The 24,887-nt window shown below is 37.5% G+C and overlaps 1 protein-coding gene across 11 annotated transcripts in view; it reads left to right on the forward strand.

Annotated features, from left to right (window-relative positions):
* Positions 1-10,221, forward strand: part of SOCS6 (suppressor of cytokine signaling 6) — a 28,305-nt gene extending 18,084 nt beyond the window's left edge. For 6 of the 11 annotated variants that reach the window (XM_084889058.1, XM_084889052.1, XM_084889054.1 and 3 more), the window contains one exon: positions 7,264-10,221. In XM_084889058.1, coding sequence (XP_084745184.1) covers positions 7,393-9,000 — 1,608 coding nt within the window. In that variant the 5' untranslated portion in view covers positions 7,264-7,392 and the 3' untranslated portion in view covers positions 9,001-10,221. Of the gene's footprint in view, positions 1-3,034; positions 3,171-5,949; positions 6,584-7,263 lie in introns of those variants that run through there. The other 5 variants (XM_084889056.1, XM_084889057.1, XM_084889059.1 and 2 more) reach the window with 3 other exon arrangements.
* The last annotated feature ends 14,666 nt before the right edge of the window (positions 10,222-24,887 follow it).

Here is a 24,887-nt window from a genome sequence, read left to right on the forward strand (position 1 = left end):
TACAGCCCTTCTCGTAATCCTATGTCAGTGTTTGCTTATAGTGAGTACTGGCACCTAAGGATCTTGAGGATCTAAGGACTTGCTTTTTCATCCTGTGGTTCGCAGCTTTCTCCTTAATACCTTTCAAGGGAGTACAGCGTTTTATTAGGACCAGAATGTGACTTGGAGTGATGAAATCAGGCAGGCAAGGGAGGCGAAGAGGTCGGCTTTCGTTTCGTAAAGTTACAGGATTACAGAATCGTAGTGGCTGATAACTGCTTGCTGTACGGGGTGACCTCAGGTGCCAGGGTGTTGGCTGGGTAAGATGTTCATTCCTGGTGTCCGTAGGTGCAGAGCTGCCAGAAGAGTAAGTCGAGAAGAGAGAAGACAAAGACTGAAATATAAGTGTGAGGTCCGTGGAGGGGGAAGACTGTGTCACAGATTAGAAGGTAGGAAGAACCAGGTACAGTTGGGAACTTTTAGCAGTGAGGATTAAAGAAAGTTGTTGAGATCTTTGACCTCAAGGGCATCAGAGACCTGCTTCTCATGATTCCAGGTGGCTGATACAGACACACATTCTACATACACTGCCTCTTTTCTTTTGTAAGTATGGATAGGATGGTTTTTCTGTATTAAAATAACACCTGCCCAGTGGTTACAGAAAGATCTATTGTAATATAGAAAATATGGACTACTGGGGGCCTCCGGATCCCTTTTCCTGTTCCTAGAGATAATCACCTTTTAGGCATTTACTCTACATATTTAGGCATCTAGATGTATACACAAATGAGGTCATTCTTGCATTTTGTTTTGTAGCTTGCCTTTTTCCAACAATGTGTCTTGGACCTCTTTCTTTATCTGTATAGTATTTCATTGTATTGATAGATTATAATTTATTATACTAATCTACTGATTTTTGATGTGTATTATTATTGTTGTTTCTTGGAAGATATTTAAGTCTGCATTTTTAACAAAATGAATTAGGCAGTAGAATTCTGTGTAGTGATTAAGTGGGCTCATTCTATAGAATCAGTTGTGTGATTTTAGGCAAGAGCCTTAATCTCTGCCTCAACTTCCCCATCTATGCATTGGGAACATTACTATTGTTATTGCTACTATTAGCTGCAAGCACCCACATAGCCTCATAAGTGCAAGATATTTTTTAAAGGGCATCACATATATGAATATATTTAACCTACACAACTGACACAAGTGATCGATACTGTTATTTCTAAGAGGGTAGTTTAATGGTGGAGCTAATATGTATGTGAATTTATGCATTCTGATTCCAGATAAGCACTCCTGCTGTGTTATACTTCTGTGTGCCTAATATCGAATTTACAGGGTTATAAGAATTAAGTGAGACACACTTATTCTGATGGCTTAAACTAAGGCCTACCATCTAATAGGCCAACAATAGACCAGTACTAGGTACATGATCAAGTATTATTAGTGTTTGGAAAAAAATATCAATGCTATATTACATTGTTTTCCATATTTCCTTGTTTTGGCATGAATATATATATATAAAAGACAAATTCCTATTAACAATCACTTGGTTAAAGCATATGTAAATTTAAAAATTTGATAAGTATTTCAGATAATCCTCCACAGATTATGCCATTTATACTTCAGCAGTAAGTTATGAGTGCCCAGTTTCCCGTACCCTTGCCAGCATTGTTAGTGATTGAACGTCTCAGACTCACAGGTGAAAGATATTGTTTTGTTTTGAATTTCCTTTTCAGTGAATTTTTAGAGTTGAGATACAGTTTGCATACAGTGAAACTCACTCTGTAATGTACTGTCTGCTGCTGTTTATACAAGTGCATTCAGTCATGTCACCATGATTTAGGACAGTTCCATCACCCCAAATTTCTTTGGCTTCTTTTTGATTAATAAACTGAAAATCTTCTAAGGTGTTGATTGGTCACTTAAATTATTTCACCCATCTCTTGCTTGCTTTAGTTTTGCTTGCTTTCTTAAAGCCTGTCTTCCTTCCTTTCCTTCTGTCATTCTTTTTTGTGTGAACTGTTCATTTGGACATTTTGCCCATTTGCTGACAGAATTGCGTGTTTTTCTCTTATTCATTTCTGAGAGCACAGTCTGTATTACAGAAATTTATCTTTTGTCATAATGTGTTTGCAGTTTTTCTCCAGTTTATCTTTGTTTTCTGCCACTTTTTGGCAATCTAAAAATTTATAAATTAAGCTTTATTAGATTTGTCAATCTTCTCTTTTGTGGATTCGAGGTTTTATGTAATGCATAGAAGGACTTCTTGCAGTGCAAGATTTTTATTGTAATATTTCCCCCCCTCCAGTCATCTAGCTTGCCCTTCTAGTCACATACTCTTGATTTGTATCTTGGTCTATTTCTTGACTTTCTAGTCTTTGTTTCCCCCTTTAATTTTAAGCTATTACAGTGTGTTTTAATGTCTTGTGTATCTCATTCTCCCTCATTTGTCCTTTGAGTTTTTTACTTCTTTCATTGTTTATGTGCCAAAGTTAGCTTCATTATAATTTTGTCAGGTTCCTTACAAATTCATTGTTGATGATTTCTTGGAATTGGATCTTGAGTTAATATTTTGACAGAAGTGAACTGTTTTATTTAAAGAACAAGGTCTGTCTGCCCTGGCTGGTGTGACTCAGTGGTAGAGTGTTGGCCCATGGACAGTAGGGTCTTGGGTTTGACTCTGGTCAAGGGCACATACCTGGGTTGCAGACTCCTTTTTCATCCCTTGTCGAGGTCCACGTGGGAGACAATCAGTCAATGTGTCTCTCTCACATCGATGTTTTCCCCTGTCTCCCCCCGTTCCCCCTCTTTTCTCCCCTTCCACTCTTTAAAAATCAATGGGAAATTATCCCCGGGTAAGCGTAAGCTGTGTCTTTCTGTATATCTGTAGAACAAGGACGATCCTCTGAGTAAAATTCTTGATGTGGTTTCAGATTTTGTAATGCGAATAAGTTAAGAAACTATCACTTGTTGATTTTTGGTGTAGTATCACAGAATATCCACAGTTATGTGGAAAGGTTATATGAAACGCTCCTCCCTCTTCCAGCTCTGTGTCTGTAGGAGGCTGGATTTTCTTAAACTTGAACTAAAACAACATACTGGAGCAGATCAGATACAGATGCAGATGTGACAGTCCACTACCTTAAGTCAGCCAGTAATCTACAGCAGTGCCACTTCTCTCAGTGAGTTTTTATTGTTTGGAAATTGTATTTATTTTTCATGAAAATATTATTTATGTTAACATGAATGCATATATTGTCATTTAAAAATAAATTAAAAATTAAGTGTTTTTAAATCTTCTCAGTTTTAATTTCTAAGAGGGTAAATTTCAGTAGCATCACCCACATAGACAAAGCTTCTTGTGGTTCACATTCAATTTTAAGAAGATAAAGAGGTGCTAGAAAATTTGGGAACCACTAATTTGAGATGGACCAGCAGGGCAGTTTGTTGTAGAAGAGGTGAGCTTTGGTGTCAGCAGCCAGGCTCAGATTCCAGGTATGCGATTTCCTAGGGACAAATTATTTTTAACTCCATTGGGCAAATTTTTCTTTTTGAGAGCCAGTTTCCTCACTTGTAAAAATGGCAATGAAAAAGCTGTTTTAGTTGTTAAAGGTAAGTAGTTTGATGCTGTCTTTTAATTTATTAGGTGTTACAGTGACAGGAATGACTATGTCCAATCATTTTTTAAAAAGAGATTGGGAAATTTCTTTTTTTGGGGGGGGGGGGAAATTTCTTAAAGATGTTCTGCCCATATGTATGAAATATTCATGTCTAAAACCTCTTCACTTATAAATTCATACATATTTTCAAGTATACATGTAAACTTAAGTTTTTACAATCAGAAAAGCAGTAAAACAAATTCAGAACATATACTTCGGTATCATGACACAGATGGTAATCTTATAAAGAGATGGCCTATATTTTTAAAAGTGCAAACAGAAAAACAGATCTTCTTAAAAATTTCAGAGTAATCTTTGCCTAGAAAATGAAGGGGGGGAAAAAAGACCATATAGCCTAATAGAACTTTTTATAGTTTCTGATGTCTCTAGAATTGAATCTTATTTATGTAGTGTTAGTATTGAGTTGCATATGGATTGGTAGTTGAAAAAGAAATAATCGATCAAGTAGATAATTGCCAAGTCCTTTTATTGTGGTGATCAGTCTCTTGCTTTCTATGAAATGGATGCAATAGTGGGAAACAGAACCATGTGACCCCAAATTTAGTGAGGTTAATTTACATGTGAATACTTGACACATGGGAGCAATTATAAGCACATCAGCCTCAAGGTGCCTATCATTGTGGAGCAGTGTTCTTATTAGTTCACTGCACTGTACATTCCACACATACTTATTGAGGACTTTCTTTGGGCTGGGTGTAAGCTAGTTGCTAGGGATAAAAAGTTGAGAAAAAAATTGACACACTCTCTGTTAGGATGATAGATAATTATACAAATAGGTCTAAGCATACATACTAGATGGAAATTCTAGGCAGGAGAGGTATACAGCTTTCTGAGAGGCTGGGATTGGGGCATTTCATATAGGAAGATAAGGGTGTGATTCTTTAGCAATTGAGAGGTAAGCTGAAGTTTGAACAAATTAATAAGGGGAGACTGAAAAAACAACAACAAATACACATTTCAAATCAAAGGGCCAGTAGCTTAGAAGTTCTGTATTTAGAGACACTGTGATGAATATGGATGCTTTCAGTGTGAGTGGAGCAGAAATCAAGTAAAGAATGGACATACTATATAGGACCTTATGGGCCACATTATGGAGTTTTATTACTTTATTCTAAATAATGACAAATTGTCCTTTCATGTGAGGAACGAGAGAGTGAAGGTGGCCAGGGTATCTCATTAACATACCTGATTGGAATTTCATGTCTAAAATTCATTTACTCATAATTACTGAGCATCTCCTACACCCTTGGTCTGGTCCTGGACTCTAGGAAGACATCAGTGGATAAAGTAGGATTAAAATTCCTGCTTTCGTAAAGTGTACATTCTTTAATATAAAGAGGTGAAGAAAGACGACCAACATAATAAATCCGACTAACATGATGCAAACACATTATACATCTTTTTACTAGAAAGCCAATTTGTTCATTTTTGCTTACTATTTATTTCCTTGTCTCTTGCTATTTCTGTTGAGTTTTTCTTGTTTTTATTTGTTTTTATAATTTTAACACACAAACACACACACACACACACAGTTATTCTCAAGTGAACTAATTCTTTTATTTTACTTACATTTTACATAAGCTACTTTCTAATGGCAAATAGTAATTCATCTTAATTATATATCAACAAAATATCTAAATTCTGTTCCCTCCAATAGGCTTCTTATTCTTGTCAAAAGAGATTAGGCCGAAATTGGTTTGGTTCAGAGGATAGAGCGTTGGTCTGTGGACTGGAAGGTCCCAGGCTCGATTCCGATCAAGGGCATATACTTTGGTTGCAGGCACATCCCTGGTGGGGGCGTGCAGGAGGCAGCTGGTCGATATTTCTCTCTCATCGATGTTTCTAGCTCTCTATCCCTCTTCCTTCCTCTCTGTAAAAAAATCAATAAAATATATTAAAAATAAAATGTATGAATTATTTCTAAAGAGAGAGAGAGAGAGAGATAGATAGATTAGGTATTGTGGTATGTCTTACTTTGTGTATAAAACCTATACTGTCTACTTAAAAGGAGTGACCTGCCAGCTAAAGTACATTGTCATTTTATTATCTAATTTTCATAAATGCCCGTATTTTTGTCAAACAAACAATATATGTTAATAAATGTTACATGTTTATGCTTTGATACAAGGTAGTGGTACTTGGATACTGAGTTCATCTGATATACAATAATGTTAAAAAGTAACTGGTGTTCCAAATATTTATATGCATTTTGTTTTTTGCAACATGCTCAAAAACATAGGACATGACAATAAGAATTTTTAAAATTGCTGCTTCTTTATAGAGATAATGTTGCTGATCCCCCAATAAGTTGTCTGATCTGACTGTTTTACTATAAATGATTTCACGTAGATTCTGGCTACACAGTAAGCAAGTTCCATCTATAACTAAATTAATCATTTGTAAGACATCTCTCTCCTTTCAATTTATACTGCATTATCATCACTATATCACTAATGGATTTATGTTATAATTTATCCGTTGATCAATCTCCTACTGGATTATGAGGCCATAAACCCTTTATTAATCTGCATTTTACCACACAGTGCTGGGTATATAGTAGAGCTTTGTAAATGCACAGTGAATTAATGAATGTCATCAAGGTTAGGGGAGGTCAGAATCTTACTCTTAACTTTGTTAGCATTTTACTCAAGTTCAAGCTTGTTACATTATACTTTGATGGTTGCACAAACTGCAGGACATGGCCACAGAGGAAATAAACCATTCGAAGTAAACAGAATTATTTCTGTGATCAGTTAATTTGAGTTAGGAAGCCAATTTATTTTTCTTCTGAAATGACTTTCAGTCTCTACAGAATTGAAATCCTGTCATTTCAATGATGGAACAGTGTACAAAAAAAAGTTTAGAAATTATGTTTCTGGATATAGAAGTAAAAATTTGCCATTGGACATTGCAAAAAAAAGGAGAGGAAGACATAATTCTGGAACTATGTTTCATGACCTTCTTCCCAGTAGATCTCCACTGGCCATACCCAATTGTACGGTAGTGCCAGAGGTGGGCACCGGGCCGGGGTAGGGGGAGGGGAAAGAAGGTGAGTAGGCCTGGAAGGGAGAGAGCAGCATAGCTGAGCTTTCCTAGAGAGTTTATCACAGATTTTGGGATGCTTTTATCTTTTTGTATTTACAGGTGTTTACACTTTTAAAAACATGTATAAGTTGTTGAGGAATCCACTAGGCTTGATATTCTCTAAGTTTTCATAGTTCCTCCTCCTCTAAGTGTTTGGTGTTTGTGGGACACACTGGGGGCTGGGCCCTGTGTGAAGCAGTGCTGAAGGTGAGCATTAGAAGGACCTGAACTCAGGAGACAACAAAAAGCGAGGTATAAAAGAAACAGGTAGATTAGGGTTTGTTCTTTAAGCATTATTTGTCAAATGCTGATTACATAAAAGGCACTGATCTATTTCGTTGGGGGAAATGGGTGAAAAAAACACACCTGTTTAATGGACCTGACCTTCTTGTGAACATTCCTGGGTGTCTTTGTTCAAAAGCTGAAGGGTTGAAACTGAGTAAGATAAAAGTTTTGTGAAAAAATTTTTATTGTGACCTTTTAATAATATTTATTTATTTATTTATTTTAGAAAATGCCTCCAAAAGGTAGATGAAGCTGGAAAAATATGCAGATGCAGCGTTGCACATGGCCTGTCCTAATGTTCAAGGACAGTATTCCAGAGAGAAATTGATTCCCTTGGATTTGGTCACCAGTCATAATGAAGAAAATCAGTCTTAAAACCTTCCGGAAATCTTTCAATTTGACTAAAAGTAAAGAAGAAGCAGATTTCATGGTAGTGCAACAGCCCTCACTAGCTGGTGATTTTGGGAAAGAAGATTCCTTGTTCAGTAGCTGTTATGGGAAGGACATGGCCAGCTGCGACATCAACGGTGAAGATGACAAGGGGGCCAAAAACAGGTCCAAAAGCGAAAGCCTCATGGGTACGTTAAAAAGACGGCTTTCTGCCAAGCAGAAGCAGAAGGGCAAGGGCGGCGGCCCCTCCGGGAGCTCTGCTGACGAGGACACCTTCTCCTCCTCCTCAGCACCCGTGGTCTTTAAAGATGTGAGAGCTCAGAGGCCCATCCGGTCCACGTCCCTCCGCAGCCATCACTACAGCCCTACGCCATGGCCCCTGCGGCCCACAAACTCTGAGGAGACATGCATCAAGATGGAGGTGAGAGTCAAGGCCTTGGTGCACTCTTCCAGTCCAAGCCCAGCCCTCAACGGGGTTCGCAAGGACTTCCATGACCTTCAGTCGGACTCGGTGTGCCAGGAACAGAACAGTTCCCTGAAGAGCTCAGAGTCTCCGAACGGAGACCTACACCTTCACCTTGATGAGCATGTGCCTGTCGTAATCGGACTTATGCCTCAGGACTACATTCAGTATACTGTGCCTTTAGAGGAGGGGATGTACCCTCTGGAAGGACCCCGCGGCTATTGTCTGGACGGGTCTTCTCCCATGGAAGTCTCTGCGGTCCCTCCTCCTGGGGGAGGGAGCTCCTTCCCCGAAGACGAGAATCAGGTTGACCAGGAGCTCGTGGTGGCCCCAGAGATCTTTGTGGATCAGTCGGTGAATGGCCTGTTGATCGGCACCACGGGGGTCATGCTGCAGAGCCCCAGAGCAAGTCATGACGATCCCCCTCCGCTCTCACCGTTGCTACCTCCAATGCAGACGAATCCGATCCAAAGGAACTACGGCGGGATCACCGGCGCAGACGCCCACGTGGCAGAGAGTATGCGCTGTCATTTGAACTTCGATCCTAACTCTGCCCCTGGGGTTGCCAGAGTTTACGACTCAGTGCAGAGTAGTGGGCCCATGGTTGTGACAAGCCTTACGGAGGAGCTGAAAAAACTTGCAAAACAAGGATGGTACTGGGGACCCATCACACGCTGGGAGGCAGAAGGGAAGTTAGCCAATGTGCCCGATGGCTCTTTCCTTGTTCGGGATAGTTCTGACGACCGTTACCTTTTAAGCTTGAGCTTCCGCTCCCATGGCAAAACACTTCACACTAGAATCGAACACTCAAATGGTAGGTTTAGTTTTTATGAGCAGCCAGATGTGGAAGGACATACGTCAATAGTTGATCTAATCGAGCATTCAATCAGGGACTCTGAAAATGGAGCTTTCTGCTATTCTAGGTCTCGGTTGCCCGGGTCTGCAACTTACCCCGTCAGACTGACCAATCCGGTGTCCCGGTTCATGCAGGTTCGCTCTTTGCAATACCTGTGTCGCTTTGTCATACGTCAGTATACCAGGATAGACCTAATTCAGAAACTGCCTTTGCCTAACAAAATGAAGGACTATTTACAGGAGAAGCACTACTGAAATTAGGGGAGCCCTGAGTCCTGCACTTTGGGAGGAAGGAAAAGAGATTGAAATACAGTTTACAGATGTTCATTGCTATCAGAATCTTTGCTGCCATACTATTTCAGTTTTCTATGTAAAAGAGTAATCAATTTGTTTTCAGGTGGGAAGTGTGGGCAAGGTGTCTTGGTTTTATTTTGGTTCTTTAAAAAGGGAATCTTGAGGCTTAACAAGTATGAGTTCTCTTTCATCAATGTGCAGAATAATCACAATGTGAATGATCAAATTCTCCTTTCCCCCACCCCCCATCCTTTGCTGCTATCCACTGTGATTTTTATGCATTAAAAGCACATTTCATGTGTATTCAACCCTAAGTAAAGTTGAATGAAACTTACAGAATGAAAATTGTCATGTCTCTTTAAATGGCCCATTTTCAAAGATAATGTTGAGAAATCATATCCTTGTGATAGAACACAGAATTTACACGTACACTGAAAATGATTTTTAATCTCATACTTGAGAAAGATTTACTTAGAATTATGAATTGATGTAATCTTGGGTACTGGAATGTGGACCTGCAACGTATCTTTTATAACACTCATTTCTAAATTATTTTAAAGACTGTGCTGTTTTTTTGTTTTGTATTGTGAAAATTTGAATTTTTCTGTTGCCTTCATTTTCATCTTGTGATTTGTCTATTTTAATAAATGGCCTTACATAAAAAAATCATAAAGAACTGCATATCACCAGTTTAGAAATTGTTGCCTTTTCTGTCCTAAGTTCTGGTACAAATTGGCATAACATATGAAGATCTATGGCATTAGAGATATTAAAGAAGTATTAGATGGTCATAGTTTCCTGTGATAGCAGTTTTTTTGTGTGTTATCTTTATTTTCCTTTGCTAAAATGTTCTTTTGTCTCTGATTTCTTTCGTTTAGTCAACATTTTCTTGGGTGAACTTGGTATAGAATTGATTTTCGTAAATGGACTAGATTCTCTTGGAACATTAAAGTTTCTATAAAATTGAAACTGATTTGAATAGAAAGAAAACACTATTTTAAAGTTGGATTTATGTTTTCTTATGTATAGTCACTATTAAGATGTGCTAGATTTGACCTTTCATTCATCCCTCCAAGAAAACAAACAACAAACCCAGTGACTTTAGTTGAAAATTTGTAGAAATTGCGAACACCATTGTTTAATGTTTAAGAAAAACATTAAAACTATATCATATATGTGGAAGTCTTGTTGCCTTCTATATATACTGCCATTTAAAAGCCGGTTTTTATTGTTTTATTTTTTTTAAGTCTTAGGTAATTTGGCATTGTTAGTTATTTTAACTTTTAGATTCAATTTTTGGGGTTTTTTTTTTGGGGGGGGGGAGGTGATATCCCCAGTACTTTGAATTATTTTGAAATGTAGTGTTTACCCACTTCATGATTCTTTAGTGTAGTATTTGGGGATTGCCTCATACAGAAAATGTTTTCATCTCAGATGCAACATGTAATTTACGACAGTTTTACCTTTGTCACTCAGTTTTCCTAGCTTTTACCCCCCACACACACACACACCCACCCACACCCCACACCTCCGTTTAAGAACAAGAGTAAAGGTCTTAGGTCAAATTTAATGACTTTGTCATTCAGACATAGTAGTATCCCTTTTTTCCCCCTCTATTTGTTTTTTAGGGTCAGAACTGAGATATAAGAAAAAAAGGCACAATGCCATAACATGGTGTTATGGTATTTTAACGTAAAGGGGGAAAAGGTACTTAATTTTGGTGGAATGTTGATTGTACCTTGTTCAAAGCCTCATTTTCTGATGTTTTCACCTAAGAAGATGGAGTGTTGAGTATACTGTAATAATATAATTTAAGTGTTCACTATAAGCTATTTGGATTAAGAACTATTACAGAGTTGTAATCTTATCAAATTAATGCAAGACATTTAAACTATTTTTTTTGCAAAACTATTTATTTTTAAACAATTTAAAGTCTATCTAGGGTGAGTTAAAAGTCCCTGCGCATCTATATTAGATGGCAGGTATTGTCACAGAGTCACTGTGTATTAACAATAGATGTTGAGATGACTTCTCCATGTTTCTAGAAGCATTTACATGTACCTTTTGTGAGATCATGGTGCACAGGGGTCTTTGGACAGCCCAGAACCCCATCTCAGCATGCGGGCGTAGCCTGTTCCTTACATTTTCTTCATGGGAATGTGTTTAAGATCTAGCTATTTAGTTTCCAGTTAAAATTATTATGATTCTCATCTGAATGTTTTTAAAATTGTATTTTGTGTTTTTATGGAGAGCAAATGTTGATACTCTTCTAATTTAGAAAGTCAGTTCTTACATGCTTTTGTATATTCATATATCAAATTCTTTAAAGTAAAATGTCCTAATTGAATTTGAAATTCCTAGGGTCTGATACTTTGTTGATAAAAATAAAAGTATTTGCCAAGAAATTATTTACAAACAGAAAGAGAAGTATTGCAGTATTTTCTGCTTTTGCCTAGAGAGAACCATTTGGAATAGGCAATGCAATTAGGAAAGATTGGCTTTACAGGATCCTAAAACAGTTTGATTAAAAATGGGAAGGGGAAATGAGAGATAAATGTAGTTTGGTCTAGATACAATTTGGATAAATTTTTGGATTATATTGAATGGTGGCTTAGATGATATGGACACAAACAGGGAGTGATTTTTAAAATATGATTCTGAAAGTCTGAACTCAAGGCATGAAAGAAAACAAAAGCTGTATCCTTTTGCCATAATAAAATGAATCATCTGTTTTTATCAAATATTTCATCAAAAACCACGATGGAGGCCAGAGCTATTTCCAGACTTAGTAGGACACTATTATGCATTTTTATAAAAAGAAAGCTTAGAAAGTACTTGAAAAATATCTCACTCTTTCTAAAGAAAACTGTTATGTTTCTACTTGGTGCAATATCTGAAGATTTCGAAGTCAAAAGTATTATATCGGAGGAAATGATCACAGAGCTAAAAATAGTTTTTAAGGAAGCCAGCTGCACAGGGCAACCTTCTTGCTATGAAGAAAATCGTGTGCCAAAGGCTAAATCATTGGCACATAGGAACTACAATCAAGTATACATTTTCATTTCTGAGCCAGTATTGAAACAGGACAAAAGTTTCTAACATCTTAAATAGAGGATATATGCCATTTCTCTGCTTGTGCTAAAGTCTAAGTATCTTTCTTAACAGCGCTTTCAGAAACACCAGTCTTAATCATCGTCCATTTCACATTGTATACAGCAGATTTGCTTTATGAGTGATTCTGATAATATATTTTCAATCTTAGTGGGTTTTCATGAAATGTGCAGTCTGATTTTGAAATTGAAATCTCTACCAGCATTAGACAGTTTTGTTGAAAACTTACTTTCAATTAGGAACAATGGCCAGTTCCATAAATAACTTAAAAATTCTGAAGTATGGGTACACTAGTAATCACAAATTTGGTTTCTTCAAGTACTTTTTTAATCCTGCAAAGATGGTTTTTTATAAACATCCTTTGTAATAATTAGTCAAACATGGCAGATGCTGTTTCCGAAAAGTGATTCAAACAGCCCATCCAGACAGAGATGATGAGAAATTCTTACAGAATTTTGTAATAGGTGTACACGTTGGGTTAAAGGAATTTTATAGTCAGAGTGCCATGAAATTAATCCTTGCAATCCAGATTGCTGTAGTTTACACTTTTCTGTATGTTTCCAATCAGGTGTGTATCATTTGTACGAGAGCACCACACAATGAATTATCCAAAGTCCATTGATTTTAATACGTGTTTTGGTTTGTACACGAATTATAGTAATTTCTTGCACATTTTTGGAAATAATTGTATAAGAATTTATGTATCTGCTTCTAGATACAGTATGTAAATAAAAAATTCATTCCCAAGATCTGCCTTGTAGTGTATTTAATAACCAGGTGCAGATTTTAATTCATAGAGGATTAAGTAGGTAATTTCTAGGTGTCCCATAAACAGGGATCAGCAAACTTTAGTAAAAAGGGAAAAGTGAAATAGTGTCATTCAAGGGAGACATCAAATTAGGAGTCAGCCAATGTTGCTAATATCCTGAAGCCTTTGACATAAAGGCTGAAGAGAATAGGCAGAACATTTAAACTAAGGATCGTTAAAATTATCCAATAATAATTGTTTCGATTGTGACATTTAAAAAAGTATGTCTCATTGCTTAATAGTATTTCATGGAACTAGAACCAAGTTATCCTAGTGCATTGTGCAGAAGTTATTTAGATATTCACAGCCAAGAATTTTTTTTTTTTTTATTGTCTAAAGTTTACCTATGTCTCCTTTTTCCCCAATTGACCCTTTCCCAGCCATTCCTATCCGGAGCAAGCCCCCACCACTCCAGTGTCCATGTCCATTGGTTATGCTAATATTCACGCATACAAATCCTGTGGTTGCTTTCTAACCTTCCCTCCTCTACCATTTGTCTCTAGATCAATCTATTCTTCATCAAATGTGTGTCCTTATTCTCCCTTACCTCCCTTCCCCATTCACACCCTTATTCCCCTGTTGTCTGTGTCCATTGATTAGGCTTACATGCATGTATACAAGTCCTTTGGCTGATCTCTCCCCCTGTCCCCCACCGGCTCCTACTTTCCCTGAGGTTTGACATTCTGATAGATATTTCTCTGTTTCTGGATCTGTTTTTGTTAGTTTATGTTCATTATATTCCATAAATGAGTGAGATCATGTGATATTTATCTTTCTCTGCCTGGCTTATTTCACTTAGCATAATGCTCTCCAGCTCCATCCATGTTGCAAATGGTAAGAACTCGGTTTTACCGCAGCGTAGTATTCCATTGTGTAGATGTACCACAGTTTTTTTAATCTACTCATCTGATGGGCACTTAGGCTGTTTCCAAATTTTAGCTATGGTAAATTGTGCTGCTATGAACATAGGGGTGCATATGTCCTTTTTGATTGGTGTTTCTAGTTTCTTGGGATATATTCCTAAAAGTGGGATCACTGGGTCAAATGGTAGTTCCATTTTTAGTTTTCTGAGGAATCTCCACACTGTTTTCCACAGTGGCTGCACCAGTCTGCATTCCCACCAGCAGTGCACGAGGGTTCCTTTTTCTCCATATCCTTGCCAGCACTTGTCATTTGTTGATTTGTTGATGATAGCCGTTCTGACAGGTGTGAGATGGTACCGCATTGTTTTGATTTGCATCTCTCGGATGATTAGTGACTTTGAGCAGGTTTTCATATGTCTCTTGGCCTTCTGTTTTAAAAAGTACCTATTTAGGTCAGTTGCCCATTTTTAAAAAAATATATTTTTTATTGATTTTTTACAGAGAGAAAGAGAGAGGGATAGAGAGTTAGAAATCGATGAGAGAGAATCATCAATCAAGTGCCTCCTGCACATCCCCCACAGTAAATGACTTGCTGAGAATCTGGGGTCGACCTCTGAACTTCCATACTTTTTTTTTTATCATGCTGACCATAGCCAATTTCTTTTATTACCTGCCACCCCACCTTTAACTTACCTCACAGGTTTTCAACTTTCTGAACCAAAAATATTTTAACTTTTATTTCACTGGAATTTAGTTTTTACTGTCTGCTATTTTAACCTCCAGTGTAGGTTTTTATAATTGTCTTTTTTTAAATATTTAGCTTTATTTAAAAATTATTTAATTCTTCATTTTATTTTTTTTATTGTCTAAAGTTTTACACATGTCTCCTTTCCCCCCAATTTAACTCCGCCTATTTAATTCCTTAACTTTTTTATATTCCAGTTTCCAGTTCTAAGGGTTTCCTAACCTGAAACTGTTTTTTGAAAATTTGACTCTTGTGTAGCTCCTTTGTACATGACTTGTCTTGCTAATCATTGGGTGCCTTTTGCCAGCAGCTTTGTCCCCCCTATTTCCCCCCACCAACACCTCCTCGAAGGAGTCCTGACTCTGGAGAACTAGGGTTGGGTAGCCAGACTCCTGAAGTTATTTTTATCTTACGCTGCATTTTCCCTACTTAATACCAGGACACCTCACCATCTCTTCTGGAAGAATGAGGGACCCCCTCTCACCTCCCAGAACAGGCTCCCTCAGGTGGTAAAAGCCGAGGTGAGGCTTGTTAGTCTGTGGGTTATTTGATAGGGGTCAGGAACAGTACAAGCTGCCTTGCCTAGAGCTCATTTGGGACCAGCAAATCCTGTCCTTGGTAACTGGCCTGCAAATTAGGGTAAATCTTAAACTGAAAAGGAAACTCTTTGACGGTGTGACCTGGATTTCTCCACACCAGGAAAGTTCTAGGGGGCACAGGTCTCTATACAAGGCTATTTCTGATCTCTATTGGCTTTGTGAGCCTAATAGACATGAGGATTTGGTGACACTAGCCTAGGTCACATGTGAATTTATACAGTGTTCTTTAAATGTCTGGAATTTCATCCTGGAACCTTGTTAAGGAGAGCCCCTGTGTTCCTTGTGTAAATAATGTGCTCGGTAGCCCCTCCCCAGCAACAGTATGAAGAGGTGGCACCTCCAGCCCTCTCCATGGGGAAATGACGTGCTGAGGCTCCTGCTCGCCTTGCCACAGTCCATTTCTCTCCGCACTGCAGTGCTTGACAATCTGGTTTTCTTGTGGTTGGCAGGAGGTGAGCAGCATTTGGCCCAGAGGTTTATCAGCCTAATGGTGGCCATGGGATGTGACAGTTGCCTAGAAAACCGGAAGATTATGTCTCCATAAACACAGGAGAATCCATTGCTCCACAACAACAGGCTCTCCTGGGATCTAGTTATTGGAGTTAACAGATCAAACTAGATAGCTGGATTTTATACCCAAAGTCTGTAGCCTCCTCTCTCCCTGGGACCCTCACTTTGTTTCCTTTTTTTTTTCCTTTTTCATTTTGCCTCACTTTTTTTTTTTAGATGTATACTTAAGTTGATATAGTACCCAGTAAAGATATGCTGGTTATGCTCACAGAATCCTTAGAAGACATCTATGTCAACTCTGAATTACTGTGTTCCTATTACAAATTTACCTTCATTAACTGTATGGAATGGTCCAGTGTTAATGAATTCATTCATCAGTTCTTTCACGAAGAAAGGCAGTACTGAGCTCCTAGTATGCCCGGGATTGTGAAAGTAATTTCAGTGACACGAGTGCCAAGGAAGGACAGGGTTCAACAAGACCTGACCTTGAGGGGAGAGGTGGTGAGTAGGGAATAGAATGTAGTCTTCAAAGGGGGAATGCTTTTGGTTCCCCAAACCATTATAGTGTGATGATGTGGTGGGCGAAACTCAGAGACTCCTGCCAGGATTTCCATGCTGTTCTCATCCTCTCATTTCACCTATAGTCTCTGGATGTCACCTTTATTTCTCCAGCTTTTCCATGTGGTGAGGGACCTAGCCACTGTCAGCCCTGTGGTCACACTGTTAGAGTTTTGTAATCAGGAGGGAAAAGGAGTTTCTTTAAGGTTCTAGCTAAGACTCCAAATTGCTTCAACTGCATCACATGTTCATTTTCGACCCCCATCACTGTGGTGGCCAGAGTCATGGACTTGTCGGATGGGTGGAGCTGAGCCTTAGGGCTCCTGTGGTCAGGAAACAGGAGCCAGTTCCAACAAGACTTTTCTCCCTCCTTGCTCCCAGTAGAGAAGGTGGTACTGAATGCTCCATTCAAGGGGGAAGTGTTCATACATAAAGGAAGTGTGCTAAGGAAAAGATTTAAAGTATGTATGAAAAGTGTGGGCTCTTTCCCACGGAGAGTTTTGTATTAAATATGATCCATTTATATGAAGCCTATTTAAATATTGTGGTAGACCTTTCACATTCTTCTGAGGTAATTGACTAAGGTGACTTATATTTAAGTTATGCCTAAATACAGGGTGGGGCAAAAGTAGGTTTACAGTTGTGTATATATTTAGATTTTTTTCATAGAATAGTGCAATTATCTGGCCAACTCATCCTTAGCAGGTAATACAGTATCTGATGTGCAGATGTGGGACAGTAAACCAATATTGACCATTCCTTGGAAAATTATGTGAAAACATTTGAAATCTGTAAATGCCATGTGATCTTTTTAAAAAATGGTCAGCCTACTGATCCATTAATGGCTGATAAAATCATTAATTGAAAGGTTTCCTCTTTTGCTCACTCTGTGAGAACCCACCTCTAGTCAGAATTGTTTTGTTTTCTCCAACTACCATTTATTAACTTTGTAAATCTGTTGATTATGTCAGTTGATGCACATCGAGTTTTGATAGAGATAAAAGAAAATGTAAAAATTATGTCAGAATAATGCCTTTCCCAATTGTTTAGGACAAGGGATAATATAAAGAGAGAAGAACAAGGAACACAATATTTGAAATTCTAAATTTTAAAAGATTTTTAAGAAGCATTGGGGTGAGGAGCAGAGAGAGAGGAGATTTTAAAATTTGACTATTTTAATTTAATAAATATTGCTTATACTAAAACATTTTTTAAAACTTAAAAGTATCTTAATTAAGAATCACTGATTTATAATAATATTTCAATAGCTAATACTTTTCAGATATGTGAATTGCAGAATAGATGCAAGATTCCCTTAGCATAAAATTTTTTGTTTCATCTTCATTTCCCTTTATTTTTTACCCTAAAAAAATTGGAGTGGTATAAAGATCCTGCTGTGCTCAGAACATGTACTTTATTGAACAGTATCAGATACTGCATGCATGGAAAGAAAATACTTTTTCTTATTAAATTATTTAAAGAGACAACTTTTATTGTGATAAGTTAAGAACTTAGTATGTATGCCTAATGTGCAAAACTTACATTTTCCCCCATTGAGTTAAATGTTTAGTTGTAAGGATAATTCTCATAGTACATATGACGCTACAATGATGTTTTGGTTGTTTAAAAATTCTAGTTAATCTATAATCAAGAAAACTTTTTCCCCTTTTATTGTCAGATGAATCTATTCTGGATGGAAAACATCCTGTAATTAATTTGCTTTTATTCTGCTCTTTGCCACCCCATCCCAGGAGTGTTTTAACACTAACCCAGCTCTTTAGCTTTCCAGAAAAAGCATTTTTGTAATTATGTTATGTATGGCACATGTGCACGGTGTTGCACTGTGTCTAACAAAACTCCCTTCTTAAAAACAAGAATTGATTTCTTTTGGGTAGAGGTTCAGTTCCAAGATATTTCATCTGGTCTTCACACATGAATAAATAAAAGGTAAAAGGAATTTTAAGTGGCCGAAACTATTCCATTGAAGGTTAAAATTGACAACTTCTTTTCCCTCCTTTGGTACAGCCTTGCTTTTCTTTATGGATCTCCATGTGAAGCCATTTTAATGAGGAAAAAAAAATATGGCAAAGCACAAGGCAAACACGTAAATCAATACTTTTTCTCCTGCAGTGATCTTGGGGCTCTCCATAAAATGTGCTTGCATGTCCCCAAATAATTTGCAAAATGATTTTTTCATGACTTTAATCACTTTCTGAGCTGCTGTCTCCACTTACCAAGGCAATAGCCTCATTTTCATGTGAGAATACCTCTTGAAGGCACAACATTAGGAAACCAAACTTTATATCTTTTGATTATGGGGAAAATATGAATGTAATTCACTTATTAGAAACCACATAATTTTGAAAGCCTTAAGTTGGAAAGTACAGCTAAGGTCTGTAGAAGTTTATATTTATGTCTTTGAGGCTTCACTCAAATCTTGACTACTTATTTTCCCAGCAATGATGGCTGATGGTTGGCTTTGATTGCTTTAAAAAGTGACTTAGGTTTTTTTTTTCTTTTTTTTTTTTCCCCTTCTCTCTCTATTTCTAAGGAAGTGGTTTTTCACTGTTTAGAATTTGAAGACAATTGGTGGAATCCAAAAATGCAGCCAACTAGAAAGGGAAATCTGAACTTGAGTTTTTCGGGCAATTTGTACAAGATACTGACACCTCCCTCCCCCACATCCTGCTTTATATAAAACTAACGCCCAGTGAGTGCAGATTCGTGCACTGGTGGGGTCCCTCAGTCTAACCTGTGCCCTCTCGCAATCTGGGACCCCTTGGGAGAAGTCAGAGCCAGTTTGGCCTGATCCCCACAGGCCAGGCCGAGGGACCCCACCAGTGCACAATTGGGGCTGGAGAGGGAGAGGGACCGCAGGAGGGCTCCAGGGTGTGTCTGGCCCTTCTTGCCCAGTCCTCAGAGGCCGGACCCCAGCAGCAAATGAACCTACCAGTTAGAGTGTCTACCCCCTGGTGATCAGTGTGTGTCATAGCAACTGGTCAAATGATTGAACAAACTGTCAGACACTTAGTATATTAAGCTTTTATTATGTACCGTGTTTCCCCCAAAATAAGACATCCTCCGAAAATAAGACCTATTTACAGGTTTCCTTCTGATTGAAATATAAAGCATCCCCTTGAAAATAAGGCCCCCCCCCCAGGCTAAACATGAGAGATTTGGTCCATTGATTCTGAAAGAAATGGAGTCACAAGAAATTCATCAGGAAATTCAGGAATTGGATTGTTATGATAATGTTCCAGAAGATGATGACATGATTGTCATTGAATAAATGAGTAAATTCTTGATACTGTAGGATTCACAGTTTGTCTGGTTTGTGTTGACAACTACTGTACTACCGTAGCGTATACAGGTAATAAATTTCCTTTATTTTCATTTAATAATAAATGTGTACCTTATTCTTCTTCATGGAAAAATAAGACATCCCCTGAAAATAAGACCTAGCACATCTTTGGGAGCAAAAATTAATATAAGACACTGTCTTATTTTCGGGGAAACAGGGTAGAATAACTAGACATTTATATTGTTTCTAGTCATTTGTAGTTTTTTAAACCATCTATGTTTGCCATGTAAAAAGATTAAATGTAATTTTTTCATTTAACAGAATTAATAATCTATTTAGTTTGAGTTATTCATTAGCTCAAGGGCATGAAAAATTTTATGTACACCAGAATAGGTAAAATCTATCAACTACTAAATGCTAAACTTCATCGAATGATAGAATATTGGATTTTAACCTTGCTGCTAAACTGTTTCAGTTGAAATGATTTCTCTATAGGAGCTGAGTGATAAGGCTTAACAGGGTGGGAATATATTTCTATTGTTTTCAGAGGAAGTTAAAATACAAGTCTAAATATTCAGTCACTAAAAGCTCTTAAGTAAAGCTTAGAGTAAAAGAAATACATGCACTTGTTTTTTTCCAGATTCCATTTCCATGTTAGCCTTAAGGTAAAAATTCACTTTTAATATCATAAAGTAGGTTTTCAGAACTTGTGATAGAAATGAATATGCTTGGGCCCAGGGGTTGAATATATATTAAGGTAATCTGTATGCATTTTAGCATGAATTTTCCAATTGTATTGAATATATATCTTAAAAACTTACAGCTTAGTAAATTTTATTTTTCATCTAAATAGATTATAGGAAAAAGTTCTGGAGGAAACTCTGTAATCGCCTAGATCTTTAATGATATTAGGTGGATTATTGTCTGTTTACAGCTCTCATTTTAGCAGTTAATCATAGACTGCTTAATTGTTCACTTTATAGTTTTCTGGTCTCCAGAAAAAAGATGTTAAAAACTGGAAAGAAAGGTATGACATTACTATAATATCTAGTGTGTAGGACTTGATTATATGATTAAAAACATCTAACTAACCCTCTTTAGGTCAGCCTCTTTCTGGCTGCCTTTCTCTTAGGCATGGTATTAATTCTGATGGCTCAGGCAGTCCATGAAATCTGGGAAGGGTTCCTGAATTCTAGTCCTTTGAGGATATTCCAAGAGGTCTAGGTCCAGTCTATCCAGTTGTGGCTGTTTAAAGTCATGGCTGCAAAGATTTTGGCACGCCCACCATCCAAAGGTAGGGATCATGTGCCCGTCCCCATTATTTGGGCTGGCTTGTGACTGCTTCTACCAGTAAACTGTAGAAATGACACAAGGTTAACATCTGGGGCTGGATTATAAAAGACCCAGCTACTTCTGCCTTATTCGTTCCTGGAGTCCTGAGCCACAGGGTACAGTGTCTGGCTACTCTGACATCGCCACACAGGGAGATCTCAGACCTGCTACACCAGTTCTTCAGTCACCCTTGCCCAGGCGCATGTGCACAAAGGCTTCTTGTGCATGAAGCCATCCCGGGACTCTGCAGGACAGCTGACCTACCGGCTAAAGACTAGCGTCATCTTTGTCAACCCTTCATGGAATAGAAGAATCACCCAGCTAATCCCCACCCAACCAAATTACAGACCTGCCAAACCACCAACAAAATGTTATTTTTTTTTGTCTTAAGTTAACAACAACAGTTTGGTATATTTGTTATGTAACAATACATGACTATAACAATATTTTATTAGAAGGCAGCTTCCACACCCTCAACATCAAATTTGGCCTTATGGATTCTTGGCTGAAACTCCAAAACCCAGGGGCTCAGTGCTTTACTGGGGGCCATGGTGCCACCTGCATCCAAGGTCCTCCGCCGACAGAAGACCGCTATGAGCTCCTCAGGAAGGGCCACATTCTCTTATTCTTAGAACAACTCTCACTTTCCCAATGTATCTCACAAAATGAGTTAGCTCTTCTCTAGGCAAGGGAATTCAGAACTCAAAGAACTTAAGACTATCTTGCTTAAGAAGAAAAGAGGACAATTTCTCACGTGTCCATGGCAGGAGAAACTGCCATCAATGACCAACCCAACCCCCTCCCCCATAAAATAAAATTTCTTATTCAGTGGTGGCAGATTGGGGTGAGGAATGTGTATTTTAATTTTTCCAATTAAAAAAAAAATGTTGGTTGCTTCCTGCACTATAGCCAGAGAGTTTTATGGTGTGTAATTTTTAGAATTTATTAAATGTTCTTAATATCCCAAGATATGATCAATTCTTTAAATCTATCAAATGTTTATACCAAATACATATATGTGAATATATTTTAAAACTATCTGTTAATTATATTATTCAATTTTTTTAAAATAATATTTTTATAGACTGATTTCAGAGAATAAGGGAGAGGGAGAGAGTGATAGAAATATTAATGATGGGAGAGAATTATTGATCGGCTACCTCCTGCATGCTTTCTACTGGGGATCAAGCCTGCATTCCGGGCATGTGGCCTTGACCAGAATCAACTCAGGACCCTTCAGTCTGCAGGCCAATGCTCTATTCATTAAGCCAAACCAGCTAGGGCTTATTTAATTTTTAAAATAATAATAATCATGTACATACTATTGTATTTACTCTGGGCCAACCACTGTTCTAGATATTATGTAAATTAACTCTTCACCCATTTACTCTTAATATATATGTTCCTGTATATTTAAAGTGGGTTTCTTATAGATAACATATAGTTGGGTCTTGTTTTTAGAACCACTCCCATAATCTATCTTAATTGGTGCATTTAGACCACTGATGTCCAAAGTGATATTGATGTACTTGAATTAGTATCTAACATATTTGTTACTGTTTTTCATTTGTTGTCCTTGTTTTTGTTCCTATTTTTGTTTTCCACACCTTATCTGCCCTTTGCAGTTTTAATTGAATGTTTTATATGATTTCATTTTCTCTCCTTAGTCTGTCAAATACTTTTATTCTAAAAGTGATTGCCTTAGAGTTTGCAATATACACTTACTATTAACCCCAAGTTCACTTTAAAAAAACATATTTTTAGTGACTTCAGAGAAAAGGGAGGAGAGAGAGATAGAAACATCAAGGATGAGAGAGAATAATTGATTGGCTTCCTCCTGCACACCCCCACACTGGGGATTGAGCCTGCAACCTAGCCATGTGCCCTGACCAGAAATTGAACCATGAACTCCTGACTCATAGGTCAACATTCAACCACTGTGCTACATCGGCCTGGTCCAAGTTCACTTTAAAAAAATATATATATTTTATTGATTTTTTACAGAGAGGAATGGAGAGTAATAGAGAGCCAGAAACATCAATGAGAGAGAATCATCAACCAGCTGCCTCCTGCACACCCACCCACTGGGGATGTGCCCGCAACCAATATACATGCCCTTGACCGGAATCAAACCTGGGACCTTTCAGTCCACAGACTGATGCTCTATCCACTGAGCCAAACCGGTTTCAGCCCAAGTACTACATTTCACCAGTTGTGTGAGTACCTTATAATAACAAAATAATCCTAATTCCCCACTCTAGTTCCTTATATCATTACTGTTATTTATTTCATTTATATGTAAGCATACATAGGCATAGGAATATACATAAGCATACATAAATACTTGTTGCTATTATTATTTTGAACAAACTGTTATATGTTAGCTAGATTAAGAAAAAGAAAAAAAACCTTTTATCTACACTTATTCTTTCTTTAATGTTCTTTCTTTATGTAGGTCTGAGTTTCTGGCTTAGATTATTTTCCTTCTGTCTGTAGAACTCCTTTTCATATTCCTTACAAAGCTGGTTTGCCAGCAACACATTTCCTCAATATTTGTTTGTCTGAGAACCTCTTTATTTCCTTTTCACTTTTGAAGGATAATTTCTCAGAAATTCTAGTTTGGTGGTTTTCTTTTTCTCTCAACAGTTTAGAAATTGCCTTTTCACCTTCTTACTTCATGGTTTCTGAGAAGTTAGATGTAATTATTATCTTTGTTCCTTTATAAGTAAGGTGTTTTCCCTTCCCCTTTGGCTGCTTGCAGGAGTTTATCTGCAATGATTTTCTGTGCTTTGAAAATGACATGCTCTGGTGTAGACTTTTTATTTTTTGCATTTATCCTGCTTGTTCTGTAAGCTTCTTCAGAAAAATTACGTAATGTTAAATGAGGTAAGAGCCCTTTGAGGCTGGTGCTATCATTGCTCACTCCCACATAAACTTGATTGGGGTGAGCTTGAGGCAGTGAGAGGTGAGTCACGTGGCCAGTATGTGGCAGAGCAAGGTTTACACTCAGGCAATTTTATTCCTGTTTTAAAGGCTCTATGGTTTGTGTAGACTTTATCTCAAGCCACCTCACATAATTTTGAAAGTGTTGTAGTGTGCCTTAACAAATGAAAATAAAATGCTGGCTTAACCTTAGTTAACTCAAATAATATTTATATTTCTAAAATATTTTTTTCCTCTCTGCTACTCCTGGTTACTCCATTTTTGCTTTCTTTGTAGCCATTCTTTGAAAATCTCTCTGACTTTTAAGTATGCTTTTATATTCTTTTGTGTTTCTAATTGCCTTGTATTTTTCTCCTTTTCTTTTTCTTCTATTTTATGATTATTATTCCAAATGTTTAGAAGTAAAAAAAAAAAAAAAAAAATGACCAGGATGCCTTCAAGACAATGGTTTGAATGAGCTGACTTGATTCTCCTTTTTGATCTGTGTTTTCTCTTCATCCGAGCATAGTTTCTGGGAGGTGCAAGGACCTGAGTCATTCATTTGGATTATTGTTGCATCATCAGGAGAGTGCCTGATGGGGATTGAAGATATCTAGAATCTAACCTCCCCTGGCTTACTGGCTGTCTTTATGTGGGGCTACATTTTGACTATGGTTTAAAGGTAACCCCTTAATTTCATGTTCTTTGCATCTTTTCTTCTCTAAAATAGTAGCCATGATCTTTCATCTCTCCTCCCTACCAGGATATTTCGAAGATGAATTATTATGAAAACAAAATGAAATTATCAATCTCTCCAGAGATGTTTGCTTTATAAATACAACAAACAAACAACAACAACAACAACAAACCCCAAACCAAAAACAACAAAACCCTGGCTCTCATGAACTCTGTGGTCTTCATAACTGTGCCTGGAGGGTAGGTAAGTAAGTAATTTCTCAATAAATGAGGTGTTTTGAAATTCCTTCCAGAGAAGTCTGGCATTTATTTTAAATTCACTTGGAGGCTGAGGAAGCCTGGAATCATTCCAGCTGGTTCTTGCTCTGCAGGTAAATATTTCCATGAATTAACAAGCTGTTTC

Source organism: Pipistrellus hanaki, assembly GCF_964339955.1.
Source record: "Pipistrellus hanaki genome assembly, chromosome: 6".
Taxonomy (NCBI): Eukaryota; Metazoa; Chordata; class Mammalia; order Chiroptera; family Vespertilionidae; genus Pipistrellus; species Pipistrellus hanaki.